Here is a 21,316-nt window from a genome sequence, read left to right as displayed (position 1 = left end):
ATATATTTCTGCAATCTGCACATTGTACTGACTTTCATTTTAATGTTTACACCAGGGTTCCTTGTCAGCACTTTATGCTCAGATGTTTGTAAGCTAAAAATAAACTATTGTGTATGTTCAAATATACTGTTGTGATTGAAGAAGTTAAATAAAAATGTCAGTCATCAATTCATGCATCACCTCATGTCATCATAACAGAGGTCTGTCTTCCAGGAAAGAACAGTTTAAAATTAATGTAATATAGTATTGGCCATACTATATGATGTATTGCTTGTCTTTGTTTAATAATACAGAAGACAAAGACCTTAAAAAATAATCGCATATCGCATCGCAATCGCAATATTGGGGCAAAAAATCGCAATTAGATTATTTTCCATAATCGTTCAGCCCTAATGTAGAGGCACTCCCTACAGTTTTCAGAACAATAAATGTCAGATTTAATTAGCTGATTTTATTTAGATTAGAGTTAGTGGCCCAACAGTTACGTGACACACCAGAGTGTAACGAAGCGGCCATTTGCCCACCTTTGCATTGCTCTGTACCTTATCAAAGAACGTGACATTTCATCTAATGCTTAAACAAGCGGTGAATATCAAATCTATGAAGTGTTTTTTAGATGTTACATCTTAGATTTATAAGTCATTTGTGGGAAAGGACACATTAGCAATGTCCTTCATTAGCAGTACAGCTAACATCAGTGATGCATCTATAATGTCAAGTAAGTAAATAACACATCCTTGAACATTAATGTTCTCATCTATCACATACTTAAATACCACATCATGAAAAAACAAAACTTCTGGGCTCATTTTCTTTTTAGCTCTTCTGGCTGAAAGACTCATGCGTTGGCGAGGCATCCGTGCAAACTTCCACAGAAGGATCACCAGTGCTGGGCATAATGTGTTCCAAAGTAATGCATTACTGTAGTCCCAAAATATTTTTCAGTAATGCAGTAATGTAACGTTAGTGGATTACTGTTAGTGTACTAAATGTATTAATATTTATTAATTACGTTATGGTTACAGTTATGCATTACAAAGGTTATTTACACACCATGGCTACAAGGGAAATAAATCAAACAAAAATGCAGAAACAACTTTATCTGCTTAGTCAGCATGCTAACACAAAGCTAGCCATAAACCCAGAGTGATGATAAAGCTGAGTGCATGCTGACCCCCAGCCCAGCAGCCAGATCTTCAACAGCAGTTGGGCTTGTAGTCTCGGTTTCTACATGTTCATGTTTCACGTTCAGGTTAGATCAGATATAATACAACAAAGACTCATTCAGTTCCCTACGGGGGGTTCAATTTTTATTTGTCATCAGGACTTGATGCATCCAAGTTCAGAATCATTCAGTTTTGGCACCTTGAAAGACATTATGTTTTTTTGTTTTTTTGTTTTAATTTGTCATTTACAACAACACAAAGCAAAACCAAAGAACAAGAAAATGAGATAAAGAAAGAGACTAAGGCTGTGTGAAAGTCCAAAGTAATGGAGGAAATAAAATTAAATGAAAAGGCAAGATAAGATTCTCTTCTGTTTAAAAAAAAAGAGCCTTGATACGTTTTTCAAAGGTTGTTTTTTTTTTTGTTTCAAGCATGATGAGACCCCACCCCAAATAACCCACTCAAAAAGAAAAACAAGATAAAGAAAAGTAGAAATTGACACAGTACTGTAACATTAATTACTACTTTTTTCACTCCCACTGCCCTTACATGGTATCATTGTTCAGTTGTTCAAAACATAGGTTTCTTAAAAGCAGATCGGATGATTTTAGATTAGCATGCATGAAAATTCTTAATTTTTTTTTGGAGTCACTTAGCTTCAGCTCACTCGTAGCCATGTTCTCACACGCACTACTTTGTGTCTTTGGCAGTAGTGACGATTCATTGTCCATAGTCATCTGCAAGTTTGCAGAGAGACCATCCATTACCCAGAGTTCTCTCTTCACTCCACCCCTGTATGGGGAAAAAGCAAGAGTGGCCAACTCACATCTAGCTGACCCTGAACAAAGAAGGCTGCCAGGGTTTTGGCGGAAGGCCAAACGATTTTGTTGTTGTTGTAAAAGAATGTGATAATGTATCTAACGCTAACCAATACGAGTTTATCAAGTAGGCTGAAGCCTTTGCCCGTCAAATGAGCCAGTCACAATGAATCCTCCGCCTTGGTTTAGTTTCCATGACGACTCGGTTTAGTTTCATTGTAGGTTACGTTGTTTCTTTCTTTTTTTTTCTTTTTTCTTGATATTTTTTGCTTCAGGGAAGTCGAGTCATGATTTATTAACATATATGTTCATATATTTATATATAATCAATACATATATTAACTTATGTGTTTTTTCTTGGTTTTTTTCTTTTTTTTGCGGCCTGAAATGCTCCCTGCTAAAATCCCGTACCGCAATGGTTCACAGTATTAATGCGAATAAAGAATGAAATCAAGAAGATACAGTAACTAAAGAAAGGAGTAGGGTTTATAAGGGAATTTAGGGTGCGTGTGTTGGGGGGGAGGGGCTTGTGGTATGGTAGTGCGAGGGTTGGTTCATAGGCAGGGCTGTGGGGCCTTTCAATCAGACTGAGGAAGAGTAAAAAATATAAAGTTCGCCTATAAATGGGCAGTTTGGCCCAGCCCACCACTCCACAGTTCCACAGCCCCGAGACAACCACCAACCACCCCAACCCAGCATCATGAATGCCCCCCATCCCCACTCATCTTTCCCCGACCTTCCCCTCAACTCTTTACAAACATGTTCAAAACTTGTTAAACAATGGTTCATGGGAAAATCATGCATGTTTCTTTTTTTTATGCAATTTTACTCCATTTCCTTTCTATTAAACAGAAACTGTGATTATCTGAGGTGCTGTGGAGCTCTCAGAACTTCTCCTCTGTTGCCTACCCCTCGCTCCTCAGTCTTTTGGAGCCCTCTTTCTCTTTCTGTTTCCTTAAGCCACAATCTGTCTTTCCCCCCAGAGTTCCTCTGATTTCTCTTAATGTCTGTGTCATTTTCATACAGGTGTGGTGCGCCGATTGGCGGTGTTGCTATGGCCACCTGAGTCTTTCAGGTCCTTCTGGATGCAGTTGTGGACCTGCAGGAAGTTGTGGTCCCTCTCCGTGGAGTTATAGGTGGCTGTCGGAGTGCCTGTTTGGCCTTTGGGGAGCGTGTACATGGACAGCTCAGTGGAGGGCAGCGTCCCAAAGGCCTTCAGGCCCACTGGCGATGCCTCGCGAGAGTGCGAGGGATCTGTAGAACGAGACGAAGAGCGCGAGCGGCGTCGATAACGGTAGCGGTAGCTTGGGATGCGTGTGATGGCTGCCCCTTGGAGGTAGTCGGCGGCTCGTGCCCCCACACGCAGCTCCCGATGTCGGTCGATGAACATGTGCACAGCCAGCACACCCACCATTTCAGCCATGATGAAGGAGAGGGCGCCAAAGTAGAAGGACCAGCCGTAGGAGTAGCTGTTCTTCTTGGAGTCACTCTTGGAAGGATCCCCAGCATTGGCTGATATGTACACAATGATTCCTATAATGTTGCTCAGGCCTGGGTAAAGAAATGAGGGATGGAGATTAGCTCAAGAGCTAAAATGCAGCCAATCGTAGACAAAGCCACACGTTAAGCACACATTAACCTCAGTATAATGAAATATTCACAGGCGTAACACTATGACCACCACCCTAATATTGTGTTGATCCCCCTTTTGCTGCCAAAACAGTCCTGACCCATTGAGGCATGGACTCCACTAGACCCCTGAAGGTGTGCTGTGGTGTCTGGCACTAAGGTGTTAGCAACAGATCCTTTAAGTCCTATAAGTTTTAAGGTTGAGCCTCCATGGATGGAACTTGTTTGTCCAGCACATCCATTCAATTCAGAACCTCAAACTTACTGTTGTGCTCCTCAAACAACATCGAATACTGTTTCCATGAAAGTGTGTACATGATCTGAAAATGTTGCCCAAAGCATCACACTGCCTCCGCCCACTTGGCTTCTTCTCATAATGCACTTTAAAGACAAAATGTTCCCTTACTCCCTAATATATCCTACCCACTAACAGCTGCCATGATGAAGAAATAAGCATCATAATTCACTTCACATGTCAGTGGTCATAATGTTATGTCGGTGTATGCAAAGTAAATATGCAAAAACATATATGTTATAAAATCAGGTCAAATTAAGATCATCATATGTCATATTTATATTTTCCTCTTAATAATCTTACCTTCCTCCACACTTTTCACTGTCTGCTCAGACTGACTACATTTTTGTAACTTTTCTCTGTAAGAAGGGCAGCAAGTACTGTATTTAGGACAGCTGGTACCAGCAGCAGCTGAATCGAGTTCAGCATGTACAGTAGGGTCCACAAGTTTTTTGGACTACGCAGCTTTTGTAGTTTTGCCTCTGTACACCACCACTGGGGATTTCAAATCTAACAGTCGACATGTGATTGAAGTGCAGACGTGCAGCTTTAATTTTAGTGGTTTAACAAAAAGGATCACATTAACTGTTTAGGAACTACATTCATTTTTATTCATAGCCCCTATTTTCAGACGTACAAAAGTAATTTGGCAAACCCAAGTGTAGGTCTTTAATACCGAACATTTTCCCTGAGGGGAAAATCAAATCTCTGAAAGCTTAAAATCACTTATTATGATTTGTCATTATTTTGACACATAGTAGTGTTTCACTGAAAGTATAATGATTCAATAGGAAGTCACAGGGCCTAGAATGACATTTATGATTATTATAAGAAACCAACCTTTTCATATTTAATTGAGGCTTTTATGTTGAATTTGTTTACATTTCAACTGCTATTGTTATCCACCAGGAAAGTGGCCAAATAGCTGTCCTTCACATCTGATGGCTGAAGTGGCTGATGAATGAGCATGGCAGAGAACCATAAATATGCCTCAAATAAATTAGTAAATTATCAATGTGCAATGTGCATCTATGCGCAACAGCATTAATATGAGTAGAATCAGTGATACTTGAAAGAAAGCATATTCCCAAAAGTGCAGGATTTTTTTTTCCAAACTGGGGCAGGTTCACTTTTATTTCTTATGTCTTATTTGAATGTTTTCATCTGTGCCTTTGTATTTTACCCTCCTCTTTCTCCCCCCAGCCTCCAATGAGCTTCAACTCACATCCTTTGTCAGGCTCTCTGTTATCTCCCTTTCTGTATTTTCAACATGATACAAGAGGATTCTGGGTGTGTGTGGCCAGAAATAGACACAGACATGGACAGACAGCCAGAGAGACAAAAAAGACGAATACAAAGCTAAACGGTGAAAACAGTTCTGCACAAAGACATAGAGCAGCAGTACGAGGTGTGAGGACTTTGTAGGCCTGATTGAGATGGATCAGAGAAAAAGTATCAGGGACACCTTATTTTTAGAGTGTAATCCCAGTGGCCCCCTCTTAGCCTAGCAACAGGGTGAGAGAGTCAGACGCAGACAGTGAGAAAGAGAGAGAGAGACAGAACTGCATCTCTCACTTCTGACTTGGAGGGGAACTAGTTATCTAGTGCAGCACAGTAGGCCATGGCCTAGAACCATGCACAGCCACACACACATACACAATCAGAAAAATTCTGTGGCAAAATGGCAACTTGCACTATCTTTGTCTTGTGTCGGATGTGGTGCTGTATAACGCAGTGCAACTGGACTCTAGAGCAGTGCAGACATGTTCTCTGGAGTGACGAATCACACTTCTCCGTCTGGCATTCTGATAGACGAGCATGGGTTTGGCGGTTGTCAGGAGAACGGTGCTTATCTGACTGTATTGTGCCAACTGCAAAGTTTGTTGGAGGGGGGATTATGGTGTTGGGAGTTGGGCTCTGTCCCTTAGTTCCAATGAAAGGAACTCTTAATGCTTCAGCATATCAGGACATTTTGGACAATTTCATGCTGCCAACTTCATGGGAACAGTTTGAGGATGGCTCCTTTCTGTTCTAATATGACTGCACATCAGTGCACAAAGCAAGGTCCAAGAATAAGCACATTTGGTGTGGAAGAACTTGAATGACCTGACCCCAACCCGATAGAACACCTTTGGGGTGATTTAGAGCTTAGACTGTGAGCTAGGGCTTCTTTTCCCACACCAATGTCTGACCTCACAAATGTGCTTCTGGAAGAATTATCAAAAATTCCCATAAACACTCCTAAACCTTGTGGAAAGTTTTCCCAGAAGAGCTGAAGCTGTTATTGCTGCAAAGGGTCAACATCATATTAAACCCTATGAATTTAGAATGGGATGTTACCCAAGTTTAGATGTGCGAACAAATACTTTTGGCCATATATATAAATATGGACATGGTCAAGTTCACACTTAAGTGTTTCAGATCATTAAACAAATTTAAACAGAAGTTTCAAAATGAATGTGTTTATTATTAAGAGGAAAAAATCCAAACCTACTTGGTCCTGTGTGAAAAAGTCATTGCCCCCTAAACCTAATAACTTGTTGGTCCACTCTAAGCAGCAGCAACTGCAATCAAGCATTTGTGATCAAGCATTTGTGATCACTGGCAATGAATCTTTTACAGCCCTGTGGAGGAATTACGGCCCACTCATCTTTGAAGAATCGTTGTAATTCAGCCATTGGAGGGTTTCTGAGCATGAACCACCTTTTTAAGATCATGCCACAGCATCTCAATCTGATTCAGGTAAGGGCAAGGCCACTCCTAATCTTCCTATTGTTTTTCTTAAGCCATTGAGAGGTGGACTAGCCAGTGTGTTTTCACTTTCAATCACTTTCCTAGTAGTAAAGTAAATCATACCACTGTATAATCTATATATCTATTATTTTTCACAGTGGTAACAAAAAATCATCAAGTCTAACAGAAACCTTTCTTAATATTTGCTTAATATGCTCCCCTTCCCTTTTCTCCCAGTATATCAGTATAGTTTTTAACTTACGCTGGCTCTTTGGTCAGCTTCATTTTCATCTGCCTCTTCATACATCCACAAAGATTTTACCTCCTCTAACTTGCTTCCTCTTAATGTTTACCTCCATCTCCTCACCCACTTTGACTGTTATATCTCTAAGTCTGCCTGTTTTCCTATTTCCCTTAATACCTGCAGAGACGAAGAGGATGCCGGCGCTGAGGATGATGTTATGCCGTGACTTGTAGAACTCGCTTGCGGCGATGCACAGCCCCCCCATGAAGAGCAGGATCACACTCAGGATGGGGAAGATACTGGAGGCTCGTACAGCACCTGCATACATGCATCAAGGCAAAAAATAGTTACCATAATTGTCATCGGTGGACACGCTGACATTAGTTCCTTGTATGGCACGAGATATGAGCAAATACAAATCTTTTAACCAGAAGCTAACAAAGTATGAACGGTTTCAGAGAAATAGCTGCTTTCATGCTTTGCTTTTGGACTATTAAACCTCAAACAATGATCATCAGTAACAGAAATTTCCCATTTGTGAAGGTAATCTGAATTTCTTCAGTCTCTTTCAGTAGCAATGCTGCACTTGACAGCACAACAGGAAATACTTTTAACAACTTAAACACCTTTTTTATGTAATAAAAACTTCTTCTAGGTCTCGTGTTCTTCAGTGACTTTTTCTAAACACTTCTACACCCAGGTTGCAAGACAGGGACTTCCAGTGTGGAAGGGGTTAAGCACCATATCTGCTATCATCCTGTGAAAATTGAAAACAATTATGCTTAAAGCGGTGTACAACATTTGCTTGCACAAATTTTCAGCAGTAGGCCAAATTACCACTTTGGAGCGCCTCGGTACAACTAATCCTTGATATGATCCTAAAGAGGGATCTTTTATTGCCCTGTATATAATATTATTGTTATTACTTTGTTTAACTTCCTTGCCACTTTTCCTCCTTTTCTATCTGTATCAGATCCTCCAATGGGCATCGTGTCTGTCTCCCTCCATGAAACCCCTCGTCATCCCTTTATCGCCCCATCTCTCTGTATGTGTCTGTCCTCATCATCTGTCTGTTTGCCATCTGCGTTGCTGATTTCCTGATCGGCCTCAGGGTTGTCATGGCATTGCTGTGGTCATGGAGCCGGTTTCTGAGGAGACCAGTGTCACGATTCTGAAATTTTGATTGTATTTCAGCAAGCTCATTCAGGTTATTTCCTTTTCCCTTGCAGAAAGTGTGCCAATATTCTAAGCTCTGGTTTTCAATGAATCTAGCATTAAAATCCAGATGTGCAAGACTCTGTGAAGCAAAGACTATTCTTATGCTTCTTGTGAAACTACTAACAAAAGTGTTTATTGTAAACAGCTGCAATTTTGCAGACCTTTGACCTGACTTTACATCCTATGTCTCTCGAAATTATGGTCACAAAGCAAAGGCAAAACAATGCTGGCTGTAATAAACCAGAGTTTGCCTCCATTGCTTTGCTCAAAGGTCCTTAAAATGAACAAAGAGCAGGTCTTGTCCCTGGTATTGTTTCTAATGTCAGTAGCTCCCATATTGGTTTTCTTTTCCCTCCCTCATTTGGTTTTTAATCCTGCATTTCTCTCTCCCTCCAACTCTCTATTGCAGCTGCTCTCTGACCGTTTCATCCACTGAAGCAGATCAAATATTAAGGTGACCTCAGAGTTGGAACTGCACCAAGATTCCCCTCCTCCTCTTCCTCCTACTCTTCTCCCTCCTATTTGTTTTAACCCCATCACCTCTTCTTCATGTGCTGTCAGTGCAAATCGTCTTCAAGGTGGAAATCCTTCATAACAGGTGCACACTGTACGTACACAAAGACACACACATATTCAAAGAATAGGCAAAGTTGCCTTCTGTCACATTCACTCACAGTCATGTAAACATGACTTCAGAGGATGTTACACTGAGTTGCACTTCTGGAGAATCAGTCCAGCATTAACTACTACTAACTACTACTACTAACTACTGCCTGCCCAAGACCCCAGTCAGACAGGCCTAGAGACAGGTGGTTGCTAGGGAACAAAATGAGTATTCCCTGACTGGTTGTGAGTGGTTGCTGGGTGTCACTCTGAAATCAATTGCTAAAGCTCCAGTCTTGCAGGTCAACAGATCGGTGACCTGCTGGTAATGACCGGTTACTAGGGAAAAATATATATTCTCCAACCAGTTGGCAAGTGGTTGCTGGAGGTTGCTGATAGTCATTAGTAGAAATTTGTCAAAGAAGTATACAATTCTGCACTGATAATTTTAACAGCTTTGGTCACTAGGACATTGCCACAACTGCAACTATGTTTCTGTAGACACAAACAACTATTCGATAAGTGACAATGCAACTTTAAAAACGCAAGAAACAGAGAATTTTTGCCTTCAAAGTAAAAACTGTGCCTCTAAAAGAGTTAGGCTGTGTTTGCAAACGAGTTGGCATCTTCCATGCAAATATGGGCGCCTGCAGCAATCTCTTAGCAGCACTCAGCGGCAACCAGCAACCTCCACCAAACATTTGCCAACTGATTTGACAATATGGATTTTTCCATAGTGAATGGATGCTGCTAGGGAGTTGCCAACTAGTCACTAAGGGTTACGGCTGTGTCACAGTAATCTTTACAGTGACAACATGAGTAATACCTATACCACACACACGATTTTGCTTTTGCTGTGAGGACACTTGTTGGCACAATGCGTTCCCTTAGCTCCTCGGTCACCGATAGAGGGACCAGTCCGGATTCCGACATAGACCTATTGCTAAATTTTGACAGACTGTTTCTATTTCACTCTGCACAACTTTTCTCATCTTTACAGTAGAGTTTTTTAATCTGTTCAGCCTTTTCTTTGTCTTTACAGGAGTCAGTATATGTACAAATCATTCAGAGCACGTGTGAAAACAGACTACTGCAAGAAGCTGAGATGCAGAAGTCCAAAGACAGAAGAACCCACTACTAAAGAAAAACAACAAGCAGCAGAGATTTGTTTGGGCCAAGGATCACAAGAAATGGACATTAGACCAGTGGAAATCTGTGCTTTGGTCTGATGAGTCCATATTTGAGATCTTTGGCTCCACCCGCCGTGAATGGATGGCCTCTACATGCATGGTTCCCACTGTGAAGCATGGAGGGGGAGGTGTGTTGATGTGGGGGTGCTTTGCTGGTGACAGTGTTGGGGATTTATTCAAAACTGTACCAGCATGGCCACCACAGCATCCTGCACCAAAATGCCATCTGGTTCGAGTGTATTACTTATTTGCTTTGAAAAAATGGTACATGCTGATTCCAGATCTTTCTGTAGCTTACCACAAGTGGTCCTCGGCTTTTGGAAAAGTCTTCTGATAATTCTTTTCACTCATGTGACTAAAATCTTTCAGAGAGCACCTGGAACGTTCTGTAGTTTAGAAATTCTTCTGCAACCAATGCCATCAGTATGTTTTACAACAATAAGGTTGTAAAGGTCTTGAGAGAGCTCACTGGTTTTACCCGTCATGACATGAGACACCTTTTTATAGGCCCTCAGATGGGACTGAACCAGCTGATATTAATTTGGTCTAAGTGTCACGGTGTACAAGGTGGATTCACGCGCTGGACTCCGGGGATTGATGCACACAAGAGAATTTATTAGTGAACAATGTCCAATGAGTGTATATACAAAAGGTGAGAGGGGCAGGGCTCCGGGGGGAAATCCAGGTGAACACTCTTGTCTCTCTCCAAACAATCCAAACACGAATCCACTCGAACACTCGTCACTCAGGGAACACCAGGGAAAACAGTCCAGAGGGTGAAATTCTCACAACAATCCAGCGAAGAACAGCCGTTGCTTCCTGGCTTAAATGCCATCCACACTGATGAGGCACGGGTGTTTCCTCCTCCGAGGGCGTGGGCCAAGGGCGTGAACCCATAATGAGTTCCGCCCTGGCGCGAGAGAGAGAGAGAGAGAGAGAGAGAGAGAGAGAGAGAGAGAGAGAGAGAGAGAACTAGAGAGATAGAGAGAAACAGCTGATCAGCGACCAGCTGAACCTCCAGGCCGTGACACTAAGTGGCAGGATTGATTTCTAATTATTGCGAGATTTCAGGTGGTGTCATGACTTTCCGTGCCTGCTTGTTCAATACTTTTTCTGTTTGTCATTTCTCATTATTAAAATAAAAGGCTGCACTTTGTTATCAGATTGGCATTTTGCTAAGCTACTACGCAGCTACGTTAGCTAGCACTATCAAACCTGTCAGGTTTGGCATTGTTGCATACAACATACTTTACAATGACATAAGTGGTTATGTAAATTCTGACACAATGGATTCAGAGAGAAGTATGACATGCTTAAATAAACTTCTTGGTTTTACCCGGTGAGCAAAATATGACAACACTCTGACAACATTTTTACATTTTCCAGTTGACTTGATTGAAAGTAGAAAAGATTTTTTTTGTATTTTACCACTATGGCTGATTTCATGTTAATTTGTGCCATAAAAAAGTGAATAACCAGAATCGAGAGAGAAAGAGAGCGAGAGCAGGAGTGGGTTTCATAGATAAGGAAGAAAAGAAACAAAGTTGCAGTAAGCATGCTGTGGCACTGCAGGATTTTTTTTAACACACACTGCATGTATAATTATAGGATTCAATGAGAATAAAGGGCTAAATAGGGAAAGGAAAAGAAAAAGAAATAAAGAGAAGAAAGAGAGGGAAAGAAGAGAAGAGAGGAGAAGTGCAAAGACTGCAGGCTTTCACTTCTCTGTGAAGCTGCTTTGCCTCCAGCGATCCCTCTCCCTCTGTTTCCCCTCCCTGCACCTACACTTTAAGCAGAAGGCAGGGAGTTAAAAAAGGAGAATTTTTAAATGCGCTGGCCTCCAGGCGCACCCTGCCACCAAGCACATCATGGCACAGAGACAGACAGAGAGAGCTGAATTGAGAGTGAATGAGTTTTAGTGTCAGCAGTGTGAGGAGACATATTCAGTATGGTTTAGTTTCTTTGTTAAACAAGCAAACTTTTTCCCACCTGTTGTGATTTGATCTATCTCGAGGCCACCGTTTCTTATCAAAGTACGCCAAACACTAAAAGTCAGACAGAGCATTACAAAATCCAACTTTCCAGAAATATCTCCCGTATTTGTTGCACAGAGTATTGTTGTACCAAAATGAATTCATCAATTTTATTATACAGTGTTCCAAAAATTAAAGGAAATTTCCCAGAGGTCTTCAATTGGATTTAGGTAATGTAAGCGTGGAGCCCAGTCAAGTCCTTTGACCAACGTTACAGGCAATGTTACAGACAGCGCAACTTTCTTCGTGACTTCTTTAGACTCTTTTACGTCTGGCACATGTGCTCACAGTGTACCTGCTCTCATCTGTGAAATGCACAGGGTGCCAGTGGTCATTAACCTGCTTCCAAACGTCTCAAAACCCTATCCATAGAGGCAGCACACTGCAACCGACAAGAACAAAGGATTTGAACACTACAGAGCACCTCCAGAAGTCTCATCATATGGACATGTTATGGCTGAGGAATACAACAGATATTTACTGAAGACAATCAGAAAGCAAATTAAAAATACCAATGAGCAATTTGTTTTCACTGGCTTCCATGTGAGAACAATTGCAGCTGACATTACAGTTTGTGCGTGCCACTGGTGAGGGGATCAACACCTTATTATCTGCACATCTCAGCCTATTTATCTATACCCCCTTATACATGCCGAAGGAGTTCGTGGCTGTCTTAGCTCATAATTGGACGAGAGGCAGTGTACACCCTGAACAGAGCACCTGTGTGCTAATTATCAGCATGAAATTGGTTCGTAATATTGTTTCTACATTCCCCCGTTGGACCGTGCAACACTATTGGTTTAGTGGTTCGAAATTAGAAGAGAGTAAGGCTTTGCATTATTGCTGCACATGGAGAAACAATCATTCAGAGGAGGAAGCAGAGAATGGCGATGATCATACTATTGCTGTTGATGCTCCTATACTACACATCAGTCCAGCAGTTGTCAGCTGTGTGACATTTCATCTCACTAAATGTGCCAAAAGCTGCATAATATAAGACTTTTTCTCCAGTTTGGATTTCTCATTTCCAGAATCTGTGCATATGAGCAAAGTTAAGCAACACTTTGAGACATTAGGTCATTCCTACATCCACACCAGCACAATATGTACTGAGGACTATAATTCAGATGGAATACACAATCAGATGGCAGAGCACTCACACAGACATACACACAAACCAACACATTCGCCTCGCTGCTTTCAAACAGCTTTTCTTTTTCTTTCTATGTATTACACTTTCATCTTCCATTCATTTCCCCAATTGCTTGGCTGGTTCTGCTGCAGTGGTGTGTGTGTGTTTGTGTGTGTTTGTGTGTGCGTGTGTTTGTGTGTGTGTGTCTCTGGCTGACTTATGGTTTCATTAGCTGCAGCAGAGGAGAGCCTTGTAATTGTGGCTGAATTATAGAGATGGGGGTGGACACCACCATGGGAGCTCCTTGGGTTCACACACACACACCTACACACACACACATAGCTGTGTTATGTGTGTACACATAATCTACAGTTACAGTACAGTTGAACCCCCCCCCCCCCCACACACACACACACACACCCCAATTACTTTCTCTCTCTCTCTCTTTCTCTCTCTCTCTCTCTCTCTCTCTCTCTCTCACACACACACACACATTAGCTCAGCAAGCTACAAAGTGAACACACTCATCGATCAGCCCACCACCTACTCACTCGCTCATTCTCCAAAGTGGGGTGTTTCCCATACACACTGTACACTAACCATGCTGGAACAATCTGCTCACTCTTTCTGTCTCCCATACACACACACACACACACACACACACACGCACACACACACACACACACAACTTCGCCCACGTGGGAGAGCCCAGCAGCAAAGAACATGTGGTAGTGGGAACTCAGCAAAACAGCTTCAGGGGAATAACTATCTCTGTGTGTGTGTGTGTGTGTGTGTGTGTGTGTGTAGGTGTGCGCGCGCGCGCGTGTGTGTGTGCGTCCATGCAGGGCTGATGAACGAATCATTTTTGGGAAACAAACTGCATTTATTTAAATGGAGGAAGAAGAACAGAATAATGAAAATAAACGCCACCCTGCAGATGTGTGTTTGCACGTGCCTGTGTGAGTGGGAGCACGTGTTTGTGTGTGTGTGTGTGCTACACGCACAGGGGGAGCTTGCACAGCCTGCCAGTCATTATCATGCCGTATTACTCATGTAAATCGTGATATGCCTCCATGTCACAACTCGACCGCCAAAAATAGCTGCAGTGACATCGGTGGGCCTGATGACATCATCAGTGGGTGACGTCACATGTCTCCTAGCATACCGATTCAAAGTATTAGCATTATGTATACGCATTCAACATTCTAATTATAGGAGCTAGAAGGGTTTTCAGTGCAAATCAGGACTCTGAGGGTGTGCGCCCTCTGTACCGAATTTTAGACCTGACTAGTGAGGACATCTATTCAAAGTCATTATATTTTGCCTTATCCTCACTTGTTCACCTGGCTTTTTATGCTTTAAAAATTTGTTAAAGGTCATAAGTGTAAAATAACTATATATATATTACCTTAAATACTCTATTTTACAGAATTTAGCTCCGCCTCACCCAGCACATCAATGTATTAAAGTGAGCTACATCCCAACATGAGTGCTTTTTTGTATATGACACATTTTTCTAATCAACAGTTTTACTTACAGTATTAATTAATAGCAATAATATATAGTTTCTCCTCATAATGTATACTCTAAAATTTGAATTGTTAGGTGCGTTGGGAGGTTTGTGGTGTAGGACTTACAGACTGCAGTTCGGCATGGATGGCTAGAGGGCGTGAGTGAAATCAGTTGAGCTGAGTGTGTTAGAGTAAGAGCCAATGTGTTTTCAGTTAGCCAAAATACTAATCTTGGTAACAGCACCTACTATACTGAGCCCAGCTGCTGAAGACGATGTCTTATATCTTTCAGTTTAACTCATTTTGTCCACTACAGAGGATATAATGAAGAGGCTATTTTAGATTTTCTGTTTGTGATGCTAACTTTTGATGTAAATGGTTTTATTGATCCAGTTGAACAGCTTACATCATATTTTACAAAATAAATTGTACAGTTAGCTGACTGAATTCAGAATAATTCAGCTTATATTTATGTAGCGCCAAATCACGGTAACCGTCACCTCAAGGTGTTTTATATTGTAAGGTAAAGACCCTGAATTAATTTAGCTACGTGAACACCACTGCTCTAATAGTGTTAGCTAGCTGGCATTACCTGTTTTTCTGAGGCAGCTGCAGAATAGCTACTCTGAAACCGACTGCTATGAACGTTGTTGTTATTATTGAGAACAAAATCTGCTGGCAGCACCTTGTAAAGTGTATTGTTTTTGACAAAGCCAGTCATTGCCCAGGTCTCATTAGTTTAATATATACTGGTAGGAAGTAGAGATGGACCGATCCGATATTACGTATCGGTATCGGTCCGATACTGACCTAAATTACTGGATCGGATATCGGAGAAAAATAAAAAATGTAATCCGATCCATTAAATATCACGAAAGCACCTCACAAAACTTGCAACACGCCGTAACTCACCTCAGAACGTTAGCAAGTCGGAGCAGTATGCATCACGTGATAGAGCGGCTGTGGCATGCGGGACCTGTCGGTGGTCTGGATAGCATTTGGAGCTTCGCTAGCAACCCAGCATTTCATCTCCGACAAAGTTATCCCGAGAGAAGTAAAGCAAGTGTGTAAGTCCATCTCTGAATGTTTGTAAAGCATTCCTGCGTTAAGCTTAACAAACGATATATGGAGCGACTGCCTCTTCTTGCTGCTACTTCAATCATGAAACTGCTTAACGATCAGCTGATCGGCTTTTCTGTCGCTAGTCCGTGTCTCTAGTTTGCTTTTGGCCCACTTTGCACCAGAAAGAGGAAACCAGCGGCTGAACAACAGCAGCACGTTTAAGCTTGATCAGCTGTTGTTAGAATGTATTTAATATTACTTTCTACTCGAGGATCTTTTTCTACATAGCTGACGCTGGTAACTGTGCAGGGGCGGATCTAGCAAAGTTTAGCCAGGGGGGCTGATAGGGCATTAACAGGGAAAAGGGGGCACAAAGACATACTTTTCTTTCTTATTCTCATTTAAAATGTCTAGCTTTTAATAAATAATTATCTTACACCCAAAGTTTTAATTTGATGTAAAATGAATAGAAGTCAATTACTGTATATAGTAACTATTAAGTCTAATATATATACCCTAGTAAGCTATAGTACTTTTTCCTTTGGGAAGGTACCATCTGTGCAGTCTGCAATTTTGTTGAAGAAAGATGTTGAATCTATTTAATATTTCTTGAAAAATAATTGATTTCTGTGCATTTTTTTCCACACTGCATCAAATTAAGGTTGATTACGTCGATTAAGCATCATGAGGTGGAGCGTGAGGGGTGGTTCCCTATTTTTTATTTATTTATTTTTGTTGTTGCTGGGAGTTGGAACCCTATTAGTTAGGTTGCTTAATATTTATGCTAAGTACTCTTTAAAATACCAGAATAGGGAGGATGGTGTAGGTTTAAGTTTATTAGATTGATCAGTATTGCTGAACTATGAAATATTTTTTTTTTGCATACAGGTATAACAGAATAGCTTTAGTGTAGTTGTTGTTTTAAACTTGAGTATGAACTTATACAAAATGCAGCAAGATATTTAAAAAACAGTTTTGTTGATTAAAAAACACTATATCGGATTCATATCGGTATCGGCAGATATCCAAATTTATGATATCGGTATCGGACATAAAAAGTGGTATCGTGCCATCTCTAGTAGGAAGCCTCTGCCACGCAGACATGGCTAATTTGTCGACTTCTAAAAATCTTCCTGATTTGTGCATATCAGGAGTCACAATCTTCCACAATACCAGTAAAAACTGACACTTTCATATGTTATTGTTTGCTTTATCTGTAGGTTCCATAACTCCACTACTAGAGCTTAGTTAAGGTTAGGCAGTGGTTTTAATGGTTCTCATAAATGCACACAAATGTGTTTGTGGTTGTGTGTGTGTGTGTGTGTGTGTGTGTGTGTGTGTGTGTGTGTAACTCTGCCTTGTTCAAGCCAGTTAGGGCCAGTGCTGAGCTGTTAGCAATATCTAATCCCATTCATCGGCTCCATGCTTGACACAGCACACATAGACACTTCAAAAGCTTGCACATACACTGTCTCTCTCGCACACACACACACACACACACACACACACACACACACACACACACACACACACACACTTTGTGTTGTATGCTTCACAGCCTTTCCCTTTTTACTCTTTCCAACTCTGCAAACACACACAGCTGTAGTGGCCTATGCAAAATCTGTGAATTATAGACTTCATATGTTTCAAATTAAAGCCTCAACACACATAACTCATATGATACCCAAGTCAGAACATTTACTGTAACATGTCCACAAAGGCACATCAGTACACATATAGCCACGCACCGTGGGCTTCGGATTTCCTCAGTTTTAAAGCCAAAATGGGATCAATTATGTAACAATTTCAGGAAATAAATATAGATAGCTTTTTTATCTTTGTCTTGTTTTTGGATATAGTGAATGCACATTAATCCACCTTGATGACACCAAGAAACATGCTGTCACCTAAATCTGTTATCCAATAAATGCAAGCTCAGGTTTCAAGGACACCGTGAGTTCATGTGCAATAATAGCAGACAGTGCAAGACATATTATGGACAGAAGGCTATACATCAAAACGGTTTTATATAGGACATAACAAGCGTCTCAGCAAGCCGAGGTGAAATGTATGTCCTTGTATAATATCTGTTTTCAAGTGACCCACAAGTTCGGATTTTGTCAGGTGCATATTTTTGCACAAGGTTTCATAAAAGTCGAAGTTCTGACCAAGAAGCCGGCTGTGATTGCCTTCATGGTTTCTGCACAGCATGAAACAGACCAAGGAAAACCCCAAAGTCTTCATGCATAAGTTAATGTTTTAAAATTAAGAGATCTGAACGAAAGGAGACGCCGGTAAAATTTTCCAGGAAAATGCAGTTGAGTCACACAGAGAGAGATTTCTGCATCGACAGTGGTGCTCTCTGGTTTAGATGGGTACATCGTAGGGCTGGGCGATATGACCCAAAATTCATATCTCGATATTTTTTAGCTGGATGGCGATATAAGATATATATCTTGATTTTTTTTTTTAAAGCCATAAGTTAAGAACAAAAAGAGAGTTCTTAGTCACACTGTGTCCCAGATGTCACACGGGCACTTTTATTTACATACAGCGTAGATGTACATGAAGAAATTACTCAAAAATAAATTATCAGCATTTATTAAATAATCATGGTCCATAAATAAAAGAAAACAATGTTGTTTTTGTGCATAACAAAAAGCTCGCAATTGTGCAGTCAAAATGTAAACTAATAGACGCTGAGCATAATAACAAAGAGACAGATTTCACAGCTGCACCACGTCTCTGAACAGGTGCCATTTGTGGTCCTTATACACACACAGTACGTATCACTCCGCGAGGCTCCTCCTCGGTAGCCGTAATCCTCCGACAATCCATCAAGTGGTGTAGCTCCGTAGCTTAGCAAAGTCATATTAAAACATTTTTTGACAGATTGCCGAGCGCTGTGTACCACATAAAATCGGTTCGCGGTCAGTAAGCACAACCAGAATTCATACATAAGGCGCACTGTCGATTTTTGAGAAAATGAAAGGATTTTAGGCTGTGCAGCCCCTCCTGGCTGCATGTCGTTAGCGCGGTTAGCTCGTTAGCACGGTTAGCTCGCTAACACGTTGACGCCGTCCAGCCCCACGCACGGTAACTCGCTAACGGAGATTTTCCGCTTTCATCTTGTCATTGCCTGCAGGTGAAGCTATGGGGGAGGCGGAGTTGTGTTCAGTGAAGGAGAGGCGAGGCCGAGTAACGTTGCGTAGAGACAAAAGTGGACGAAAGAGAGGCAAACCTGCGGCTCCACAAGTATAATTATAACGTAACATAGACTATATCGATATAAACGATATTGTCACATCTTATATCTCGTATGAAAATATATCGATATTTTTAAAAAACTCGATATATCGCCCAGCCCTAGTACATCGGCAAGGTAAATCGTCAGCTCTGTCCTCTATATTATGCTATGCCGAAGAATTCTGGTGGCAGATCTGTCCTCTCTCTCTGTGGCTGATAGTACAACTGCTGCAGGACGAAGGCTGACTGCTTGCTCTTACATAACCACATGTACAAATTCACCCAGTGAGAGGAGACCTAAAAGGGAGGGGGGCAGGGTGAAACAGCTCAGAGAGCAAGAGACTGAGGGAGAGAGACAGAAAATGCCCTTGGGCAGAGAGAGAGGGAGACAGAGAAAAGGAGAAACAGTGTGTGAAAAGAATCTCTAACAAATAAAGGAATCTATGTATGCACGTGTGTGTCGGTATCCGTTCACCTGATATACTGCAAATTTTGACAGTGTTTTTCTCCGATTTACTAGAGCCATGCTCATGTGTTGCCTAAAAGCTGTTTTCTGTTGCACACGGGCACCTATGAGGCATCCCGGGCAAAACTTTGCTACATAGCAATGTATGAAAATGTATGAAACCATAGTGACCGCAAACCCGAGTTTCTTAAGCTGCAGTCACGCTCGGGAAAACGGTGACTGGAAACTGCAGCATGACCGGAATTATTACGACTGTGTGGAATGAAACTACAATCTCATTTCTTCTTAAATAGCTGCTTTGGAGAAGGGGATCAGATCAGCCACCATTCACAGTCAGTTTCCGGACAGCTTCGAAGCCACTCTGGTGCATCGAGATGGTACTAAAATGGCAATATAATGGAATCAATTTGTTATCAGTCTGTATCAATTTGTCATTGAATGGGGTCAATTTGCAATTATATTCAATCTGTTTGCGATAATATGGCAGTTAACTGTGATAAATCAGTGAAAATTCCACATCTCCTCCTGTCTGCTGAAAATCTGTCGCCATATTCACATTAGATAGAAATTCATATTAACTATTTACATTGAATCCTGCAAGAACCTCCTAGATTTGAAACAGAAATTCTTTCTGATGTAGTTGCTGCAGGATGGTTATTTAACTACAGACTGACACAGGCACTGCGTCAGACTATTTACAGGATAGGGCAGCACGGTTGTTAGCACTGTTGCCGCACAGCAAGAAAGTCCTGAGTTCAATTCCACCGTCAGGCCGGGGTCCTTCTGTGTGGAGTTTGCATGTTCTCCAGCTTCCTCCCACCATCCAAAGACATGCAGTTTGTGGGGATAACTGATTAATCTAAATTGCCTGTTGGTGTGACTGTGAGTGTGAATGGTTGTCTGTCTCTGTGTTAGCCCTGCGACAGACTGGCGACCTGTCCAGGGTGTACCCGGCCTCTCGCCCTATGACAGCTGGAATAGGCACCAGCACCCCCCGCGACCCTGGAAAGTATAAGTGGAAGCGAATGGATGGATGGATATTTACAGGATGCAACCAGCTGAGTTGAGTCCCCTGCTGCAAATAGCCAAATGCAGATGAGTTGCGCTCGCTGGTGCAACCTGATGCAGATTGATCACAAGCGGAAACGCGTTGGTCAGTTAATAAAGTTGTTCCTCTTTACTTTTAAGTGTTGCTGGAGCCTCTGCTTTGTACATTTATTAATTATACAGCAATTATTTGCAAACCTTCACCAATCTGTCTGAGAGTGACTACAATCTTTTTGACAGACTACATTGTAATTGTTTTGGGAGCAGCTTGCCTTCCATCAGATGACCTGTGCAATCATGTTGCCATCAAAAGTGGTCACCCCGAGGGTCAAGGGAATTCCCTGCTTAACTTCTGGGTAATTAGTTAGCTGTCCCTACTATTTGCTATCGATTGCCTTAATTCAACTTTTGAAAACCTTGCATCAAGGCACTCCTCTAGTCTGAATAACAGCATATTAATATTAGTCTGCTACTGTTTGAATTGTTACAGAATGACATCTGACATTTCTGCCCGTCTCTGTGCTTCTGTACACTTTTTTATTCATTTCAGTTCTGGAGCTGCACAACTGCTGCACTTCATTAATCTGTGGACAAATCCCACTCAGTCATGATGCAAGAGGTGTTATTTAGTCCTTTTCCTTTTTTTTCTGTGCAGTGAATCTCAACTTAAAAAACCCATCTGGGACAGATCATGATACTGCAACAAAAACAGGAAAATGTTAGGGCTCGTTTGCTTTCTCCTTCTTAATTTGCATCTTCGATGTGGTCTGTGATGTTAGTCCATATATCACCACAAAGCTGCATTCAGACATGAGAAGAGCAAAGATTTATTTCACACGCATGTTTTCAAAACTGTTGGTCAGAGCTTAATGACTGATGTGATGTGATATTACGACAGAAAAAAAAAACAGGTGAAGGTAAAA

The 21,316-nt window shown here is 41.4% G+C and overlaps 1 protein-coding gene across 1 annotated transcript in view; it reads right to left on the bottom strand.

Moving 5' to 3' along the window:
- Positions 1 to 3,002: 3,002 nt before the first annotated feature.
- Positions 3,003 to 21,316, bottom strand: part of cacng2b (calcium channel, voltage-dependent, gamma subunit 2b) — a 72,642-nt gene continuing 54,328 nt past the window's right edge. Inside the window, exons 3-4 of the mRNA XM_085355603.1 lie at positions 7,063 to 7,203; positions 3,003 to 3,535 (exon numbers count right to left, since the gene is read on the bottom strand). Coding sequence (XP_085211729.1) covers positions 3,003 to 3,535; positions 7,063 to 7,203 — 674 coding nt within the window. The remainder of the gene's footprint in view (positions 3,536 to 7,062; positions 7,204 to 21,316) is intronic.

The sequence above is a fragment of the Diplotaxodon limnothrissa genome, linkage group LG6 (genome assembly GCF_057381915.1).
Source record: "Diplotaxodon limnothrissa isolate DT_005_m linkage group LG6, D_limnothrissa_male_GT1.1, whole genome shotgun sequence".
Classification (NCBI taxonomy): Eukaryota; Metazoa; Chordata; class Actinopteri; order Cichliformes; family Cichlidae; genus Diplotaxodon; species Diplotaxodon limnothrissa.
The sequence above is the reverse complement of the archived record's forward strand: the minus strand, read 5'-3'. Positions and strand labels throughout refer to the sequence as shown.